The sequence below is a fragment of the Pelmatolapia mariae genome, linkage group LG23, assembly GCF_036321145.2.
Source record: "Pelmatolapia mariae isolate MD_Pm_ZW linkage group LG23, Pm_UMD_F_2, whole genome shotgun sequence".
Lineage (NCBI taxonomy): Eukaryota > Metazoa > Chordata > Actinopteri > Cichliformes > Cichlidae > Pelmatolapia > Pelmatolapia mariae.
Window position 1 is genome coordinate 35,915,384 of NC_086246.1, and position 18,797 is coordinate 35,934,180.

General features: G+C 40.1%; 1 protein-coding gene across 1 annotated transcript; it reads right to left on the reverse strand.

Annotated features, from left to right (window-relative positions):
• Window positions 1-2,046: 2,046 nt before the first annotated feature.
• On the reverse strand, window positions 2,047-18,035 carry ephx4 (epoxide hydrolase 4). Its single transcript, XM_063466691.1, has 7 exons — window positions 17,561-18,035; window positions 14,053-14,138; window positions 11,850-12,007; window positions 8,855-8,983; window positions 8,419-8,522; window positions 6,650-6,798; window positions 2,047-2,926 (listed from the first exon to the last, which is right to left on the reverse strand). The coding sequence occupies exons 1-7, from the start codon at window positions 17,801-17,803 to the stop codon at window positions 2,686-2,688; spliced, it is 1,110 nt and encodes a 369-aa protein (XP_063322761.1). The 5' UTR covers window positions 17,804-18,035; the 3' UTR covers window positions 2,047-2,685.
• Between the last annotated feature and the right edge of the window lie 762 nt (window positions 18,036-18,797).

Below are 18,797 nucleotides of genomic sequence, written 5' to 3' on the forward strand. Positions count from 1 at the left end.
ATTAGCAAGAGAAAAAACTAGAATTATCAAACAACTAGAAGGAGGAGGGTCGCGTACTGGAGCAGCCATATATGGCAGGAATATGAAGATTTCAACACATTTAGAAAAAAAAAAACATAATTATGAAAGGTTAGAGTGAAAACCCACCGATAAATATTTCATATTTTATTGTGGTTCACAGTGTCATATAAAAAAGGCCTTTTTTTGGTTTTTGTTTCAAATATGCATACATTATAATATCCAGTTAATAGAAACCTGAAAATATAAGCCTGTTTTCTACTGAGTTACCGGAGTCAGTGAAGGCAGCAAATGATCTAGCTCACCTTACTAGCACTTACGTCATTGTTCCATCCCGGATTATTAGTCCGAGTTAATGATGCCACTGTACAGTACTGTACATGAGAAAAATAGATAAATACGAATAATGTAGCACTGGGCATAGACTCGGTATAATCACTATATATGTGATAATGAAAGTAAACTGTAAAATTTCTAATAACTATAGTGCTGTTTTACAGATTATTTATGTAGATACTTGTTATATAGGAATATATAATGTTTACTGTATTCTCCAAACATAAGTCATTCATGAGGGCAACATTTGATTATTCAGAATGTAAAAAACTGCAGCTGTATCTGCTAAGTCTATAACCTAAATTGCAATTATTGAGATTTCTACATAAATATATATAAAAACCATACAAAATATTGCGTCCCATGGTGTGAAACATGCTGTTCACCTGAACAGCAGTGAGTGTGTGTGTGTTGGCAAAGTGATAAGACCTGTGTAAAAAGTAAACCATAACAAAATGCAATGATTTGCAATCTTTCATTTCATGAGGTTCAAAAAGTTCTGAGTTGGAAGCAAGCAGGCCAGTTCAGCACCCGACTCTTCTACTACAAAGTATCCAGTTTATCATCATCTTACTGAAATATACATGGACTTTGCTGAAAAGACATTCTGTGAATGGGAGCCTATGTTGTTTTCAAATTTGTATATACCTTACAGGACTGATGGCACCTTGATGTTTTCCAACAAAAATTTCAAATTTAGAATCGTCTGACTAGAAAAAACTGTTTAAAACCTGTATTTGTGGACGGCACAGTAAACTGTACTCACAGACAGTGATTTCTTGGAAGTGTTCCTGAGCCCATGCAGTGAGTTCCATGACAGAATCATGATTTTAAAGCAGTGCTACCTGAGAGATCAAAGATCATGGGCGTCTAATGCTGATTTTCGCGTTTGTCCCTTGTGCACAGAGACTACTCCAGATACTTCGAATCTTATGACAACTTTATGTACTGTCAGTGATGAGATATTCAGTCTTTATAAGTTTATGCTGAGGAACATTATTCTGAAAATGTTCCACAATTTTTTGTGGAGTTTTTTTGCTGGTTAGTCAACCTCTACCCAAGCACTTCTGAGACACTCTTCCCCTCTAAGATGCTCATTTTATACCCAGTCATGTGACTGACCTGCTGCGAGTTATCCTAATGTTACAGTTTGTTCCTTCAGTTGTCTTTTTAGTACCGCTTACGCTCGCTGCCTTTTGTTGTCTTTCTCTCAACCTTTTAAGGAAGTGTTTCCGTCATCAAATTCAAAATGAGCCAATCCTTGTCATGGAACAGTAAAATGTCTCAGTTTACACAATATGTTTTCTGTGTTATATTGCGAACAAAATATGGGTTTACGAGATTTGCAGATCATTGCATTCTGCTTTCATTTATACAGCGTCCCAACTTTTTTTGGAATCGGGGTTGTAAATATCTGTCTGATGAACACATCTCACCTTATTTCCACATGAACATTTCTGTTTGCACACAGTGGAGGTATAAATATGCAGTGCCACTCAGCTCTGTGCTATATTTAACAGAGCATCCATTGCTATTTCTGGTAGGTTTTTTTAATCTGAGACAGTAACAGACACACAGAGGGGCATCTGGAGGTTTTCTGCTTTTAACTTCAAATCCATTATTATCTTTTTTAAAAAAAAGCAGTGAAGTCTGACAGTTTGACACTTAGTTTATTTATAAAATCAAATGGTGTAGACCTGGCTCAGTGAATTTCAAAATGCAGTGTGTAGGAAGAGATACAAAATAGTACAATAGTCAACCATCACTGACATTTCTATACAGGAAGATAACATTCTCTACATTTGAGCATTAATCTTTGAGGAAAAGATTGAAAAAAAAAAAGAAGCTCCTTTCAGCAACACTACCTGATAAAGGGAGTGGGAGGGTTACGCCTCCCAAAGGACTGTGCCCAAAGTGGAGTGGAGCGACCCATTGAAACACACAAGTATAGCAGGCGACGCCACATCCCCAAACTCGCAGGACATCGTTAAACTGCGACAGCTCGAAAGTTAAAAAGGCACCACACAATACAAGTCACAAAGGAGATTCTGCCACACATTTGTAATGCTGAAACCGACAAACTTTAAGGCGGATGTCGTGTGCAAAAAACATCTTGAATATGTGTCACGCGTACTGTTCAGTGTCCTCTCTGGTGAAGTGTGCTTTGATTTCTTCCTTTACGGCTGACTTCTTTAAAAAATATCTGAAACATGTGAAAGATTTAAAGAATGATTGCATTATCACTATGTCGCTTGGTGTCACAGGCACATTCCAGGCTTCCAGGGAGTGAGTGGGGAGAGGAGAGGTGCTGGAGGAGGCCTCGCTGTGGATTTAGTTCCTGTAGCTTTTACGTCCCTCGCCCTCCTTGAGGAAGGTCCATATGAGGGTGTTTACGATATCGGGCTGGTCCTGCTGCAGCCAGTGACTGGCCCCGGAAATGATGTTAAGACGGAAATGATTCCTGATGTAGAGGCGGCAAGCCTCGGCCATTTCCTGTTCCAAGAAGGCATCCCGCTCTCCCCACAGCAGCAGAACCGGTGACCTGACGTGGTTATGGCTCAGAGGGAGGGAGCTACGGAAAGAAAGGAGCGACATGAAAAGCCTTCAGTTGATCACATTCGTCCCATATTCTCTTCACTGGCTTCCTGTTAACTCCAGAATTTAATTTAAAATCCTTCGCCTTACATACAAAGTTTAGAACAATCAGGCCTCATCGTATCTCACACGACCTCAGAGTACCTTATTATCCTGACAGAGTACTTCTCTCTCAGACTGCATAAAAACTTCACAAAACTATATTTATCCCAGCAACATTAAACTATATTTAATGTAGCTAGGATTGGCTCCGGGCTCCTCACAACCATGTTAAGGATAAGTGGAAGAGAATGGATGGATGGAGGGATTCATGTCTTATTTTTTTTGTGTTTGATATTAAAATGGAATGTCTGCACTTGTTTTTAAGGAAACAGCACAACTTACGTAAACCAAACTAACCACACCCATGAGCGCTATTTAGGGATTGCGCTCCAGACTACTTTGCCCTGTTTAGTAACTCTAACCCACAGTGTAGATTCCTATTTTTGTCATTTTCCAGCTTTTCTCACTCAGCTGAGCATGAAAAGTTTTATACCAGATTTCCGATGGACCCGCAGCACCTGGGTCTTAATTTAACATCCTGTTCTGTAGTATCACAGTTGTTAAACATCACATGCAGTACGGCACGCTTCTGCTGAGATGTCCTCCAGCCTCCATCCTGTCTCAGACCAGAAAGCAGATATACATTTAAAAGGATGGCTGAATGTTGACTGTGCATTCACCTATTTTTGTCCCCTCTACATTTAGGTACGCTATCCACTAACAGACAGACTAAGTGGGCATGGGTCACTGAGATTTCTTTTACGTAAGCATACAAAAGCTACTCTGAGATAACTGATTGCTTGAGAAGGGAGCAGATGGCACGCTCAGCCATGCATGTATAGGTCACATGTCAAAATTGCATGCACTGAGATTTTCTTTGATCTCGTTTAAGCGGACCATTGTTTGCCAGTAAACATGTAGGAAAGATGTGAATGTGAATATGACACGGTATTGTAGCACTGACAGAAGTACAGGCTCAGTTTTCTGTTCCCCCAGAGTTCTGACAGTAGATGGTGCTACTAAATGCAAACTACACAACAAAAACCTTGTTTATCTTTCGAGCGTAGAACATAAAGTTTATGAAACTGACACGACAGAAAATTACTTTACAAGCCATAAACAAAAACTTAATGACTAAAAAAACATTTAAAAGTAATAAATTTAGACTAATAGGGTGCAAACCGTGATTCCCTTATTTTGGGGTTAAGAAACTGATTTACTAATGAGATGCAGTTATAAAAACAGGGACTAGGGATGTTAATATTTATAATTTTATTTTTTGTTACTTAATTAATATCATGACCAAAATGTATGTTAAAAATAATAAGAAGAAATACTGAGAAAATATTGCTATTACTTTAGTATATAATTAATGAAATTTTAGCCTCATACTATGAAAATTTTTAGTTACAGACTCTTGAGTTTGGCCTTTTTAATTAGTTTCGTTTTTAGCATTTTTGATAAAGGAGATATAAACTAGAGATGGCACGATACCACTTTTTTATGTCCGATACCGATACCGATATCATAAATTTGGATATCTGCCGATACCGATATTAATCCGATATAGTGTGTTTTTTAATCAATAAAACTGTTTTTTTAATATCTTGCTGCATTTTGTATAAGTTCATACTCAAGTTTAAATAAACAACAACACTAAAGCTATTCTGTTATACCTGTATGTAAAAAATACACTGCACCCAAAATATTTCATAGTTCAGCAATACTGATCAATCTAATAAACTTAAACCTACTCCATCCTTCCTATTCTGGTATTTTAAAGAGTACTTAGCAGAAATATTAAGCAACCTAACTAATAGGGTTGCAAACTCCCAGCAAAAAAAAAAAAAAAGGGAACCACCCCCCACCTCATGATGCTTAATCAACGTAATCAACTTTAATTTGATGCAGTGTGAAAAAAAAAATGCACAGAAATAAATTATTTTTCAAGAATAATTAAATAGATTCAACATCTTTCTTCTACAGAATTGCAGACTGCACAGATGGTATCTTCCCAAAGGAAAAAGTACTATAGCTTACTAGGGTATATTAGACTTAACAGTTACTATATACAGTAATGGACTTCTATACATTTTACATCAGATTAAAACTTTGGGCGTAAGATTCAGATAATTATTTATTAAAAGCTAGACATTTTAAATGAGAATAAGAAAGAAAAGTATGTCTTTGTGCCCCCTTTTCCCTGTTCATGCCCTATCGGCCCCCCTGGCTAAACTTTGCTAGATCCGCCCCTGCACAGTTACGTCAGCTACGTAGAAAAGGATCCTGGTCTAGAAAGTAATATTAAATAAATTCTAACAACAGCTTATCAAGGTTAAACGTGCTGCTGTTGTTCAGCCGCTGGTTTCCTCTTTCTGGTGCAAAGTGAGCCAAAAACAAAGAAGAGAGACGGACTCGCGACAGAAAAGCCGATCAGCTGATCATTAAGCAGTTTCATGAAGTAGCGGCAGGAGAGGGAGGGAGAGAGGCAGTCGCTCCATATATCGGTTAAGCTTAACGTAGGTACGCTTTACAAACATTCAGAGATGAACTTACACACTTGCTTTACTTCTCTCTGGGATCACTTCCTCGGAGATGAAATGCTGGTTTGCTAGCGAGGCTACAAATACACACAGCCGCTCTATCACGTGAGCACACTGCTCCGACATGCTACGGTTATGAGCCGAGTTACGCCGTGTCGCAAGTTTTGTGAGGTGCTTTTTTGATATTTAATGGATCGGATTACATTTTTTATTTCTCACCGATATCCGATCCAGCAATTTACGTCAGTATCGGACCGATACCGATACGTAATATCGGATCGGTCCATCTCTAATATAAACATTAAGTTTTGTAGGGCTGCAAAACACACTGAAGCTCTCTTAAAAACCGCAATCAAATCAATTTTACACGTGCTCCAAGCATCACAATCTAAAGATTAAATCTGGCACCTCAATGTCTGCAGCACCGAGGAACAGAAACAAGCATTAATAAATTGGTTGCTTGATCTGTTTTTTGAGAACTCACTGAAGAAAACAGCAGGTAAATTTTCAAGTGTCATGCTAACATGTGGGTTAGTCCTGAGATCTACTATGACCCAGGCCCTTCTCTAGATAAGCTAAGGCTCAGGAGCTGTATTGTTATCATGCACAAATTTTGAAATGTCACTGTATCGTGACACTTCTACGGTTACTTAGATCTTGGTCTTATTGCCTATGTATTTGAAAGTGTTTCTACTTTTTGAGGGTGTAAAATTTGGGATTGAGAGCATTGAAATGAACCATACAACAGCTATTTTCTGCTATTTTATGTCTGGCAGTTTACTGCTAATTTATTTTGCAGCTGATATGACCGTAGCAGTCACAGCTGAGACTGTGGTGCCAAAACACTGGGCCTGTCCTTGCAGCTCATCGTGGAGCGCTTTCTCTGAATGTTTAGAACTGAACTGTGCATACTGCTGATCTTCAGTATTCCTATTTTAATGTAAGAGAGCAAACTTTTATTTGGTGTGTTTTTAACAGCTTTTTAACTTTAATATTATTCTTTGATATCTTATAAATCATACAGATTTTGCTTAACACATATGACATATCACTGTTATATAGAGATTTTAAAAATCCTTTCACGTAATCCATCCTTGGCTGAGTGAATTCCCCACCTGAAGACATTCCTGTAATAGTTGAGGGCTCCTGTTAGAGCTCCCGGTTGTGAGAGTGCGTATAGGTAGGCTTCCAGATCCTCTGCGGTGAGCCATCGGCCTTTCCTGCCGATCCCTGTGCTGCGGCTGGTGAACAAAGCCTTCAGAGCCTGCAGCAGAGACACAGCAGCAAACACTGAGTGAGGTTTGTATGGCCGGTACATTCTGATCTAGACAGCATTTACTGAAGGACGTCCATGTCGCTGTAACGCGAGTCAGAAAAGGTACTTCTGTGGTGAAATCAGCTCTGATGACCTTCAGTCACAGCTCTGGCTCTCTGACTCTCTGCTGGCTCGACGACACTGCATGCTGTGCACCAGCGCGAGCATATGGCAGCATTCTTTCATTTAATTAGCAAAACTCTGACATACTGATTATACTAGGTGATATAACACCAGTGTCTTAGAAATGCTTAAATAATTATAAAGCAAGGAATTTAAATAGAAACTAAATTTTAGTTTTACAGTAACATTGCCTCTGTCAGTGCGCCCCAGGGTGGCTGTGGCTACAACGTAGCTTGCCATCACCAGTGTGTGAATGTGTGTGTGAATGGGTGGATGACTGGATATGTAGAGCGCTTTGGGGTCCTTAGGGACTAGTAAAGCGATATATAAATACAGGCCATTTACCATTTTTACCATTTTAGGAAGATACATTTATTCAGTAAAACACCTGATACAAAGCCACAGCCAGCAGCCTATTATGCTGAAGGTCTGGATTAACATTAAACAAATAGAAAAAAAATCACTCAAACACTAAACAATAATAAACCTCTTGAGGTGTCATCCAATCCACTTCAAACTTAGCATGTATGTCGATGGGGACTCACAATAAGCGGAGATTTGAGTTTGAGGTTGTTTGGATGAGTGTTTCTCATATTTTGGCTAACCTTTCACCTTTTCTCTATTTTCTGCATGTGTGGTGTGCAAATCAATGATGGTATACTGTAGAAATTCTCAGCCTGTGGTGAAAACTGCAGGGAAATCTGGGCAGTTACAAAAAGGAAAGACTTGGTTTGAGGTGTTTATGATTGTTTTAAACTAACAGCAATACACACACAGACACGGCAAGCTGTCGTCGTTTCAACACATCAGCATTTTCTCTGTGTCTTTGCTTTCACAACAACTGATTAACTGCGTATCCGGTGTTTAGTAGTCTGTAAATTGTAGCTACAAAAAATAACCCGAGGCACTGCTCTATGTGCTGTGTGTTAATTAGATGTTAATGAACAGAGTCAGGTTAGTCTTTATTTTCAGTCTACATGCTAACTAAGGTAAGCTAAGCTCCCAGCTGTTGCTTAATATTTGATGAACAGACACGAGAACAGTGGCAACCTCACATTAAACTCTGGGAATAATCAAGCACCGGAAATACCGACAGAACAACTAGAATCTGATCACTGAAAGATAAAATACAAACTGTGTGTATTTGTAAATCTTCTAACACGAAGACAAGATAATATTAAGTACAATTACTTTTAAACAATGGGAAGAAGAAGATAATAAAATTGAGAAAATAAGAAATTAAATGATTAATTACTAACAATATTTAAAAAAAATCTGGATATTATTTTGTAATAATCTGTAATCCACACATTTCCTGCAGTTTGACCTGATGTAAACACCAAAAATAGATACTGCTCGTAATGTGTGAGGTACACTATTGCACATGCACATCCACACACGCATACACACGACCTTGACATTGAAAGTCCACACACAACAGACCACCTTGAAATCATTGATGGAGAGCATGAGCTCCGGGAAGCGGGGCAGCTGGAAGAAAAAGTAATGACTGGATTTCAGCAGCTGGCTCGGGTGACGCAGGGCATAATCTGGAGGAGAGGAAAGGAGAAGAAAGGGGACATTTAGTTTCTCGACATAATTAAAGGGCAGGTTTCTTGTGGACATGATAACTCAGTGCCTCTCTGTCTGCACCATTTAAACCAGCTGTTCCAGCTTCATATTAGCCTCCCCTAATTAGTGTCTCATCAACTTGCTCTTAAAGCAGAGGAGGATTTGCCAGATGGATGCAAACATGCAACTGAAGTAATAACACTTCCTAATTATCATTAATAATTACAGTAATAACCCAAGAGTCAAACCAGAGCTTCTCTAATTAGCGTGGAGAATACTGATTTTCCAGCACACCATCCTGGAATCATACCTGTGAACACAGACGGATGCGGACAGTTGAGAACAATGAGTTTTGTCACCATCTCGGGGTAGTGAATCGCAAACAGCCACGCTATGGTCCCACCCCAGTCATGGCCAACGAGGCAACATCTGTTGTAACCTTGGAAGAAATAAAACACGAATGAAGGAAGCTGGAAGTCAATTCTAACGTTAAAACTAAGCAACAATCTCTGTGGCCAACATAGTGAGCAGCAGCAGGGAGAATTTAATGGCTTTGGTTGAAGCTGACTATATGCCGACTGCTTTCTTACATATTTCAGGATGTCAGTGGGGTACTTTGAACTCTTGTTGGATTGAACTGGATGTGTCTGCAGCATTATTTTACTATGTTTAAGTCATAATATATTTAGTACCAGAGTGCGTTTTGAGCTACAGAACCCTTGTTGGCAAATGCAGTGGTCATTTTGTCAGATGTCTTCATTCAAACCCGAAAAAAAAAATATATATATAATCCAAAAATTCACCCAGCGAAATTACATCAGTGTAATTTCATAGCTGTCTGCTGTGCTTGTGCTATAGCTGCATAATGGTAAATACTATTCAAGCAACTGGCCCTTTGGTTCGTAAATGGTCCCTTACGGTTAAAAAAAAGGATAAAAAGCCCCAAATTGACACAGTGGGTGATGCCACAGGGTCTAGCCACTTTGTTACACTGATACAGTCCATTGTGTAAAAAGAAAAAATGCCACTGCCTGAAAATCACTGTTGACTTTCTCTCTCAGAGGACATTTACACTCATCAAAGGATGGATTTCATGACATTCAGCCAAATGCTGACCAAAGTCAAGGCTTCAGTCTGATCACCTTACTGTTGCAGTTGCTACAAACTAATCCCCTTACCTGAGATCGCACCATTTACACCTACTAATATGAATCACCCCAGCAGGCCCCACTGATGTTGCTGATGCTACAGAGGAAGAGTCTATAATCTTAGACTGGGAACTACATCTGGAAAATAACAGAGCACCACGGCTCTTTGGGCTGTTAGCAGTTTACTGAAAACGCTGAAATCTGCTACCAACATGGTAACTAGCATAACATGTGTTCTGTGAATGCAGGCAGCTGGGTGGATCTCATTGGCTCTAAGAGTTGATCACAGATTAGAGAAGAGCAGTTATCAAACAATCAGTGCTTTCCTTCTTCCACTGAAATGACCATTAAGTGATTTGCACAGCAATGTGCATGACTGAGTGCTTAGCTCCCAAAAACCTGTTAGGTAATTGACCGGGACAGCCAGAACAATGTAACGAGCTGCAAAACATCGTCCATAAGCCTTTTTAGAAAGCACTTTTCAACACATGAATGCAAATGTATCATAAGGAAAGTATTCAAAAATGTTGCTTGAAAATATTATAAAGCATTATGTTGCCTCTGGGATGGACAAACTAAAAATGTTAGAACACTTGTGGCTTTTTAAAAAGCTACAACATAAAAAAAATCAATGGTTCAATTTAATTTGTGCAGTGCACAGAGCGTTACAGACTGATTGCAGTTCCTTCCAGCATTTCAAAGATGCACAACCTCTCAGCTTAATGTTTTGATGTTACAGGCCACAGCTTGACTGTTGTGGTTGAGTTTCACCTCTCATTGATTCAATTTATAGCTGCAACAGGCAGCTGCAGAAAGCTTTGTTTAATCCTTCCATTTTCCTGACTGCTTATCCAATCCTTAATTATCTAGTCACTACCTGAAGGATAATAGAAAATTTGAAACTATCTGTTAAGAGTAGCAGAACACTAAACTGAAGAGCCAGATATCTCCTATGAATGAAAGTAGTGAAAATGTAAATGTAACACATGACGTGATCACAAAGTTTACCAACTCCAGGTATTAAAAAAGGAAAGTGATCTGAAAACGAAAGTAGGGCTGGTAAAGTTGTATCACTGCCGAGGAAACAGCCAGGGCATGGTTTTTAATTTTTATGGTTGGGTTGCAAAATTTTATGATCACACTTCATTTGTTTACCTCAGAAAAGTTTAAAAGGCAGAATTACGTCAGTGTTTAACAATGTTTACGCCTTCTTCTGTCACATTTAACTGATTCATCTTTGATTACTAGGTACTTGCTGAGTCCTGGAAATTTCAACAGTGCTACAAGGAAACTTAAATGGACAAGAACAAGAGCGTCAGATAACCAGAAAGGTTGTAGGCAGCAGTTTAGAGAGATTATTTGAAGCCCTATATTTTAAGTTCAAACTGCATTTGAAATGAAAATGCTGCTAACAGTTCCTCTGCCTTTCGTGTGTCTTCCATTTGTGTTTGGCTACCATGGAGGAGTGCGACCGACTGAGCGCTCAGGTTTCATGCCCACGTTTTGGTTCATTTTAGCCGTGTGTCTGTGTTTCCAGATCTACAGAACTCCTACAGTAAAATGTTGCTGTAATAAAACAGAAATTTTCTGTAATACTGAAAAGAATGAAGAAAGCACCTCAAAGACTATGCAGGAAAATCAGGACATGACCTTTTCGGCTTCCTTGTAATTGACACTGAAACAGCCGTGTTAACACATTTAGATGTGAGGTGACAGGTGTGAAGGAGAATGAAAGAGCTCATGTCCACTGAACACAATCTTCAGCTACATTTCAGGGCTGAGACAGATTACCTGATAGAGTGTGTAAGCCGTGCTAAAATGACAGGAAAAACACTGAGATACGTTGGCCAGTTAAAGAGCAAAAACTGTCATTCTGGCCAGATAATCATTAGCTGGTATGTGCACACCACCTCAGGCTAGCTCCCTGCCAGTGTTAGCACGCAGTCAGCAGGCTTTGGGCTCTGTATCTGCAGTGTCCCATGTTCACTTAGAATGAGTCACAGGAAGTTTGTCATGCCGTGCTGCAGGCCTGAAAGCTGTCCACAGCGTAACATTGATAAACAAGTTTATTTTTGACCCAAGTAGCTGTCAAAACACTCTCCGCTCCTCGGACTGATTCTGAGATTACAGGCACGCAGTTCTCCCGTGTTTCCTCACCTAAGTACTCCACAATATCTTTGACATCTGTGACCAGGTATTCGAAGCGGTAACTCTCAGTGGAGAGCGGCAGGTCGGACTCCCCGTAGCCCCGCATGTCGATGGCCACCACACGAAATTCACTCTTAAACTCACGCAGCTGGTAACGCCAGGAAAACCTGAGGCACACACACATTTGACAAATATTGCAGACAAGACAATGCAGGTTAATGCCTGTTTCTCATGGAAATAGAGATTTTTTAATTTAAGTTTATTGGCATTTATATTACATATAATACATAAGTAGGTAAAAACAAAATCACAGTTATGTAACAAATTATCAAAAGCTTTCAAAACTGATCTAAAATTAGACTTCAAACCTTCAAAGACACCTTTTAACGGGGACAGTGTTTAATGTCTTTAAAAGCGTGAAGATAATGTGTCATTTACACAGCTAAGGAGCAAGAAAGTAATTTGTGCCCAAAACACTTTATGAACCCCTTCTACTTTTGCTCAAACATTCATTCAGTTTCTACTACGGTGGATTTAAAGCCCATTCTCCTCTTTAAGGGGTTCTTCCATTTCTCCTAATGTAGTTAGACAGCAACATTGTACTTCAAAACAAGGCAGTTGAGGTGCTTCGGGCACCTGACTAGCATGCCTCCTTAATTCCTAGAGATGTTTTAGGCATGTCCCACTAGGACAAAACCCCAGGGCAGAGAGATTATATCTCTTGGCTGGCTTAAGACAGTGTCCCCCTGAAAGAGGTGGCCAAGAAGAGCGAGATCTGAGTATCTCTGATTAAACTGCTGTCTGACAGAGACCTGAATAAGTAGCAATAAAGGGATGGACATATGGATGATTTGCGTAATAAATTATTTTCTCTCTTCAGGGTAAATATGTGTGTTTTTCACAATGCTAGCAACTTCCCTTGTTTTCTGAACTCGCATCTCTTCTCAGGATTAGCATGAGAAACACAACAAAGTAAACACTCTATGTTTTCTATGGTGACGTATGGCATTTATCCATCATGCCTCTTGATAAATGACTTTTGCTTAGGACACACCTGTGCTTCCTCACTCCTAGCTCCTCCACAAGTTTTCTTTCTCCTTCAGGAGCAATTAAGGAACTGATAGCTGAAGGAATATAATTTCCAGGCCACAGAAGGTGAGAAGATGCAAGGAAGGATAAGTTAAAAAGACAAACAAGAGGCTTTCCATTTTGTTATCTCCAGTCCCAGAGTCTATGACACAGACTCTTTCTGTTAAACATCTGGAGTCTCTGAGTCCAAACAGCACATTACGCAAGTGTGTTCACAGGCCTTTCCCCGTGATTACGATTCTTACAAACCAACTTTGCAAACTCTCTTTTAGAAACTAGCACTCAGCTTTCTTTCCAGCTGAGTGAAGGTCACCTCTGGATAATAGAAGCTGTTTTAGATTATAATCCGCCCACTGATGTGGACTGGGATGACTTCCTAATTGAAGATCTTGTCAGCCCCCCTCCTCCTTGTCCTCTTCCTCCTCAGCCGAGTAACGGGGGAAAAGCAAAATGCAGAGCCCTGCCTGTGATTCTGATGAGTCAGGATAAGATCCCGGCTCTGAACCCTTAGATCTTTGAATATAGAAGAGGGCTGAAGCAAAATAAGCCCCTTGCAGCCCTCCATCCCCCTCCTGAACACAAAGTCTCATCTTTCTTATTTCTGAAAGGGAATTAGCACATTTTAAAAAGTACTCTTTCCAAGCACCTCAGTACAGTTCATCGTTCCTCTGAAGGATATGTCAAGTGAAGCAGAAAGAGCTCCCGTCTACCGTTAATTAATCCCTGTCCTGTCCGCAGCTTAGATAGCATGCTAGAGATATGGACGGGCTTACAGCTCTTGACAAGCTCTTTGGCCCTGATCCAGGCGCAACACTCAACATCATTTTTCATTTCATATCAGGAGGAAGAGAGCTTGAATGCTTTGGACCCCTTTCCCCCGATGGCAAATCATGTATGTGAATGAGGACTCCTCTCTGCTGGCTTGGATTTGTTTTTGCAGGCCCACAGCCAGATCGCAGAGATTTAACACTGCTGCTGAGCAAGGGAGGAATCCTCATAGTGGAAATTTTAGAGAGATGACCAATGCAGCAAATACCAAATACAACTGCACAACACAACATATTACAGTCTGGTTTAGAGAAGCTTTTACTGTTACTCTGACCCTGATTTCCCTCTGACCTACCAGAACTCAGGGAAGCCGTGCAGAAACAACATGAGGGGCTTTCCTCTCTCACCAGCAGCAACATAGTGGAACCTGAGGCCAGACTCCTGCACAGAAACAAGACACACAAAGACACATTTGCACATGAACACTTCAGCCGTCACTTTTATCCAAAGCCATTTAGTGAACACAACGGAACAAGCCAGCACTCCTAAGTGACTGTTACTGAGGGGAGCTGCAGGGAAAATTACTACGGGGAAACAAGACAGGAATAGCTCGTTTTCTTTTGAGCCATTAAATAAGAATCAGTGTATCACAAGCTTGTAATATTATGCTTACTGGACCTGAAACACTCTTGTGAATGTGTTTCTGCAGAATACTAAGTGCTCTAACAAACTTTAAGACTCCTTCAGGAAATGTTTGTAGACATTTAAATGTACATGTGTAACTTTAACACAAAAGAAAATTATGAAAACACCTGCCCACATTTCTTACATCCACATGTAATCTTCCTAAAGAATCTAAAGTGCTTTAATATGCAAATGTTTCACTTTGAAAGTTTAAAGACAAGACAAGCAGTGTCCCCATTATGTCAAACTAAAGGCTCATAAAAGATAAATAAAATTATGCAGAAGACACCTACAATATTTCCATCTGATGGCAGAAAGAGTGAGTTCCTGATGGAAAAAGTGAGAGTGGAGAAGAAGAACAAGTTAATATAAATGCTTGTGTTTAAATAGTTTGAAGTTCATTAGATTTAACGGGGTTTGATTTTTTAAATCTTTTTAACAAACATATCAAAGCTGTGCCTCAGAAGAGTGGAGTTTTTTTTTTTTTGCTTTTCTTTCTCATATATCACTGTTTGGGGTTCTGAGAAAGAACAACAAATACTTTAAGTGCGCATTGTAGGCTTGAGATTATTGAAGCATCTCTACACAAGGCAATCAGGTGAATCAAAAACAGGAAAATACGGCTTAGACCTTTGCAATAAACTGGTGACCTGTTCTGGGCGTAACCTTCCTCTCACCCTAAGCAGCTGGAATAGATTTTAAACAGAAACAAAGAGGAAAGCTGCGCATTAGCGGGCTGACACAAAAAGTCCCCTACTTTGCTGTAAAGTCCTTAACCCACCTGAAGCTTCAGGTTCCTGCACTACACTTGTGTAAGCTACATGCAGGACTGTGCTTCCTTAGTTGTGATATCACCAAAATCCTGCTTGTACAGACGTGTCGCTAAGATGGATTTAAGCTGGGCATATTCTAGAGTCAAAGTCAACTGATAAAGTTGAATTGATTATTCTTGATAAAGTTCAATAGTTCAAGTGAGATAATAAGAAGCCAAAAGTGTTTCTGGTTTTAGGCAGTGGGGGAGGGCAGATTTAGTTCCTACTTACCAAAACGAAGCATTGTAACAAGAAACTTCAGGGTCACTTTATTGTGCTTGCTCTGCTTGGTTTAGAGGCTTTGCGGCTACACTTAGGTTCAAATTGCAGGCGATGCAAAATAACATCCGCAGTAATGAATACACTGCATTCATTATATTAAGAAAACAGAGTATCAGACAGGTACTTGTATATTGAATGATTTTGTTCTAATACATATAGTTTTATAATTCTGTTGATGAATTTTACATCACATGTTGAAATGAAATGGGTGTTATCGCACTTCAAAATGCTACTGCTTGGACTAGAGTCTATTATAAAACAAATCAAATACAAAGAAAGCAATATTATTGGGCTATTTAAAGAGAAAGAAAATCCCCCCCAATCCCCACCTTGAGGTGTTATTAGGTGTCAGATAGAAAAGCTTCTCTGTTTTTATTTAGTGGGGATTAGGTGCTTTGGAGGATCTGAGGCTCTTTCTCTGAATATATCAGAAAACCACAGTCTCTGCAGATTTAGCAAATATTGGGATAGATTTCTGAGTGGTGTGCTTTTTGGATGGTCAGCAGGATTTGTGCTGATCTTTCCAATGTGTTTGAGTATGTGTACAAGTTTTCTTTGTGTGAGCAGGATAGTTATAAATATTATTTTTTCTGTTGACGTTGTCAGTGAGCTGGACAGACAGAGCAGAATTGCAGGTTTTCCCTTCTTCATTTTGAATTTTACTTACTATTTTTAGCCTCTCATTGTGACATGGTGGGACAGTGGTTAGCACTGTCACATCACAGTAAATCCTCCGGACAGCAGAGGGTTTCTGTGTAGAGTTTGCATATTTTCCCCATGCCTGCAAGTTCCCTCTGGGTACTCTAACTTCTTCCCACGGTCCAAAGTCATGAATTTTAGGTTAAGTGGTGATTCTAATTGCCTATTGGTGTGAATGAGAGTAAAAGGTTGTCTGTCTCTCTGTATCAGCCCTGTGACAGACTAGTGACATGTCTTGGGTGTACCCTACCTCCTGCCCTATGACAGCTGGGATAGGCTCTGGCACAAACCTGAATTGGATAAGTGGAAACAATGGATGGAATGGATGAACAGAGTTATGGATGGATATTTAGTTGTTAATTCCAATTCATTTTAATATTTGATCAAATTTTATTTGCAATTTTATGGTTCTGTAAAGTAATCTGCTTCCATGGACATATACTTGCAGTACTTTTTTCTTTCTTGTATGGTTACACGTCAGCAGATTTATTCTGTTCACTTTAATTATTTCCCCTGCACCTTGTTGTTTTCAACCAAACCCTTCATGCACTGTGCTCGCTGCAGATCAGATTCATTTGCTCATGGAAAACTTTGGTTTATGACTAAGAAGCGCATGCTTCAACAGGCGCAGATGAGTGTTCTTGCGCTACAACAGTGTACATGTATTCTAGTACTTGTTTAAGGTATTTGTCATTCTCTGCTACTTTTGTGGAAAAAATTATTTTGACTGCAGTGCACCTATCTGATAGAAGTCAAGCCTGAATTAAGATGCATTTAGAAAAACTGTAATTTAATTTTAAACACATTGCTACTCTCCAACAGATCATGAAGTAGATCAGAATTCCCTCTTATATTAATGCATTACTAATGACAATCCCATAATATAAGAATGACAGGTACATGCTGCTGTACTTGTCATGCTTTAAATACATCTTGTGTTGGTAGTCATTCCGAAGTCTAGGATGTGAATAATTCTTCCACCCCTCACATCGGGACATGCTTTGGTATTTTAATTACATAATCCTGAACACATACTGTAGGTTGGTAGTTAGAGGCTGGCAGCACGCTGCATGCAGAGACGTGAGGCGGAGGAGCTGTTCTTTCAGCACCACCTGAGCTCCGCGCCTGCAAGCCTGGACTCCACCAAAAATATAAAAAATAAATAAATAAAAACGCTTCGCAAAAACAAACAGACGCTTCGTGATTGTGCTAAAACATCGGGCCCCGTTTGGATTTTCACGACGCGACACGGCGGAAAGGTGTTGAGGCGGTTTCTTTTGCTGTTTTTACACGTGAACACCCTGGCGTGCGTACACACACACATACACACAAAGGCTGTTATCCTTACAGACACCTTTCATGTCCAAGTGCGTGCGTGTCTCTTACCTTGATCCTAACATAACAGTGGGTTCCCAAGGACGTGTCATTCAGACAAGCCGGGGGAGTTTCACGAATCACCCATTGGAAGGTTGTTGTCGGCCTTAAGACGATGTTCCACCAAAGTTTCAGCAGGGCTACGATGGCGCAAAGAGCACAATAACCGTATATCAATGACCAATACCCCAAAACTCTGATTTTCAGCGCAAGACTGATTAAAAATATCAGCAAGTTGTGGAGCACTCTCGCCATCTTTACATTGCCGCAGGAAATCAGCCCGGATCACGTTACCTATTGATTGATTTCTGTTAACTGGTCGTTTCTGTTTAAACACCGCTCTGACAATGCCGTTGTTTCTTTACCAGCGCATACGCACGACTGTCTGAAGGGAGGATCCCAACAAGCGGCTGAATGGGACGGTGGCAAGAGCATCACGTCAGATTTCACGCGTGCGTGTGACAGCCGTGGCTGTTTGGCAGGAGACCGTGTTGTTGACTATACAAGGCAAGTCCGAAATCGAGCAATAAGCGTCTCGATGCGGAGCTTTACGTTGATTTACATTGAACAGCTAAGAGGCGCTGTTAGGCAGCAAAACCCCCGGAGGAAAAAAATCACTGCAAAGCACCACGGCTTCACGCTGTTATGGCAACAAAGCCGCGATAAAAAAAAAAAGGCCTGCGTGACTTCAGCTCATCATCAGTGAAATAATCACCGTTATTTTAAATTATCTCACCAAGCGCTTCATGAACAATAAGTGGCGGTTTCCCGGTTTAATTAGCAGGTAGGCTGTGACTGCGCATTGATATGTTAATGAGATGCGGTGTCACAGGTGTGTGGCTGTCAAGTCTACTAAATCACACACGGACACGAGCAGGTCAATTATTCCGTTAGAAAACCGAAGCGGAGACCGGATAACACACATCAGAGGCCAGTTAACCGACTTTGGATTAGTTTAACCCCTCACGTGGCTGGATATGTGGAATCGATAAAGACCTTTGTACGCTCACGCCAACATATGGAGGCCCAACCATGGCAAAATGAAGAAATCCTTTCCCCAGCCATTCACAAGGGGTCGCTACAGCGGATAGCTCCACATATTTAAATTTGGTAGATTTGTTACACCTTATGCCCTTTCTGAGGAAACCCTCCAAGGGATTTGATTCCCCTCCTGGATCAAACTGGATCCTAGGCGAATGTGTAAATCACACTAGTAAAATTAAACAGGATTTATATTTTAAAAACATAA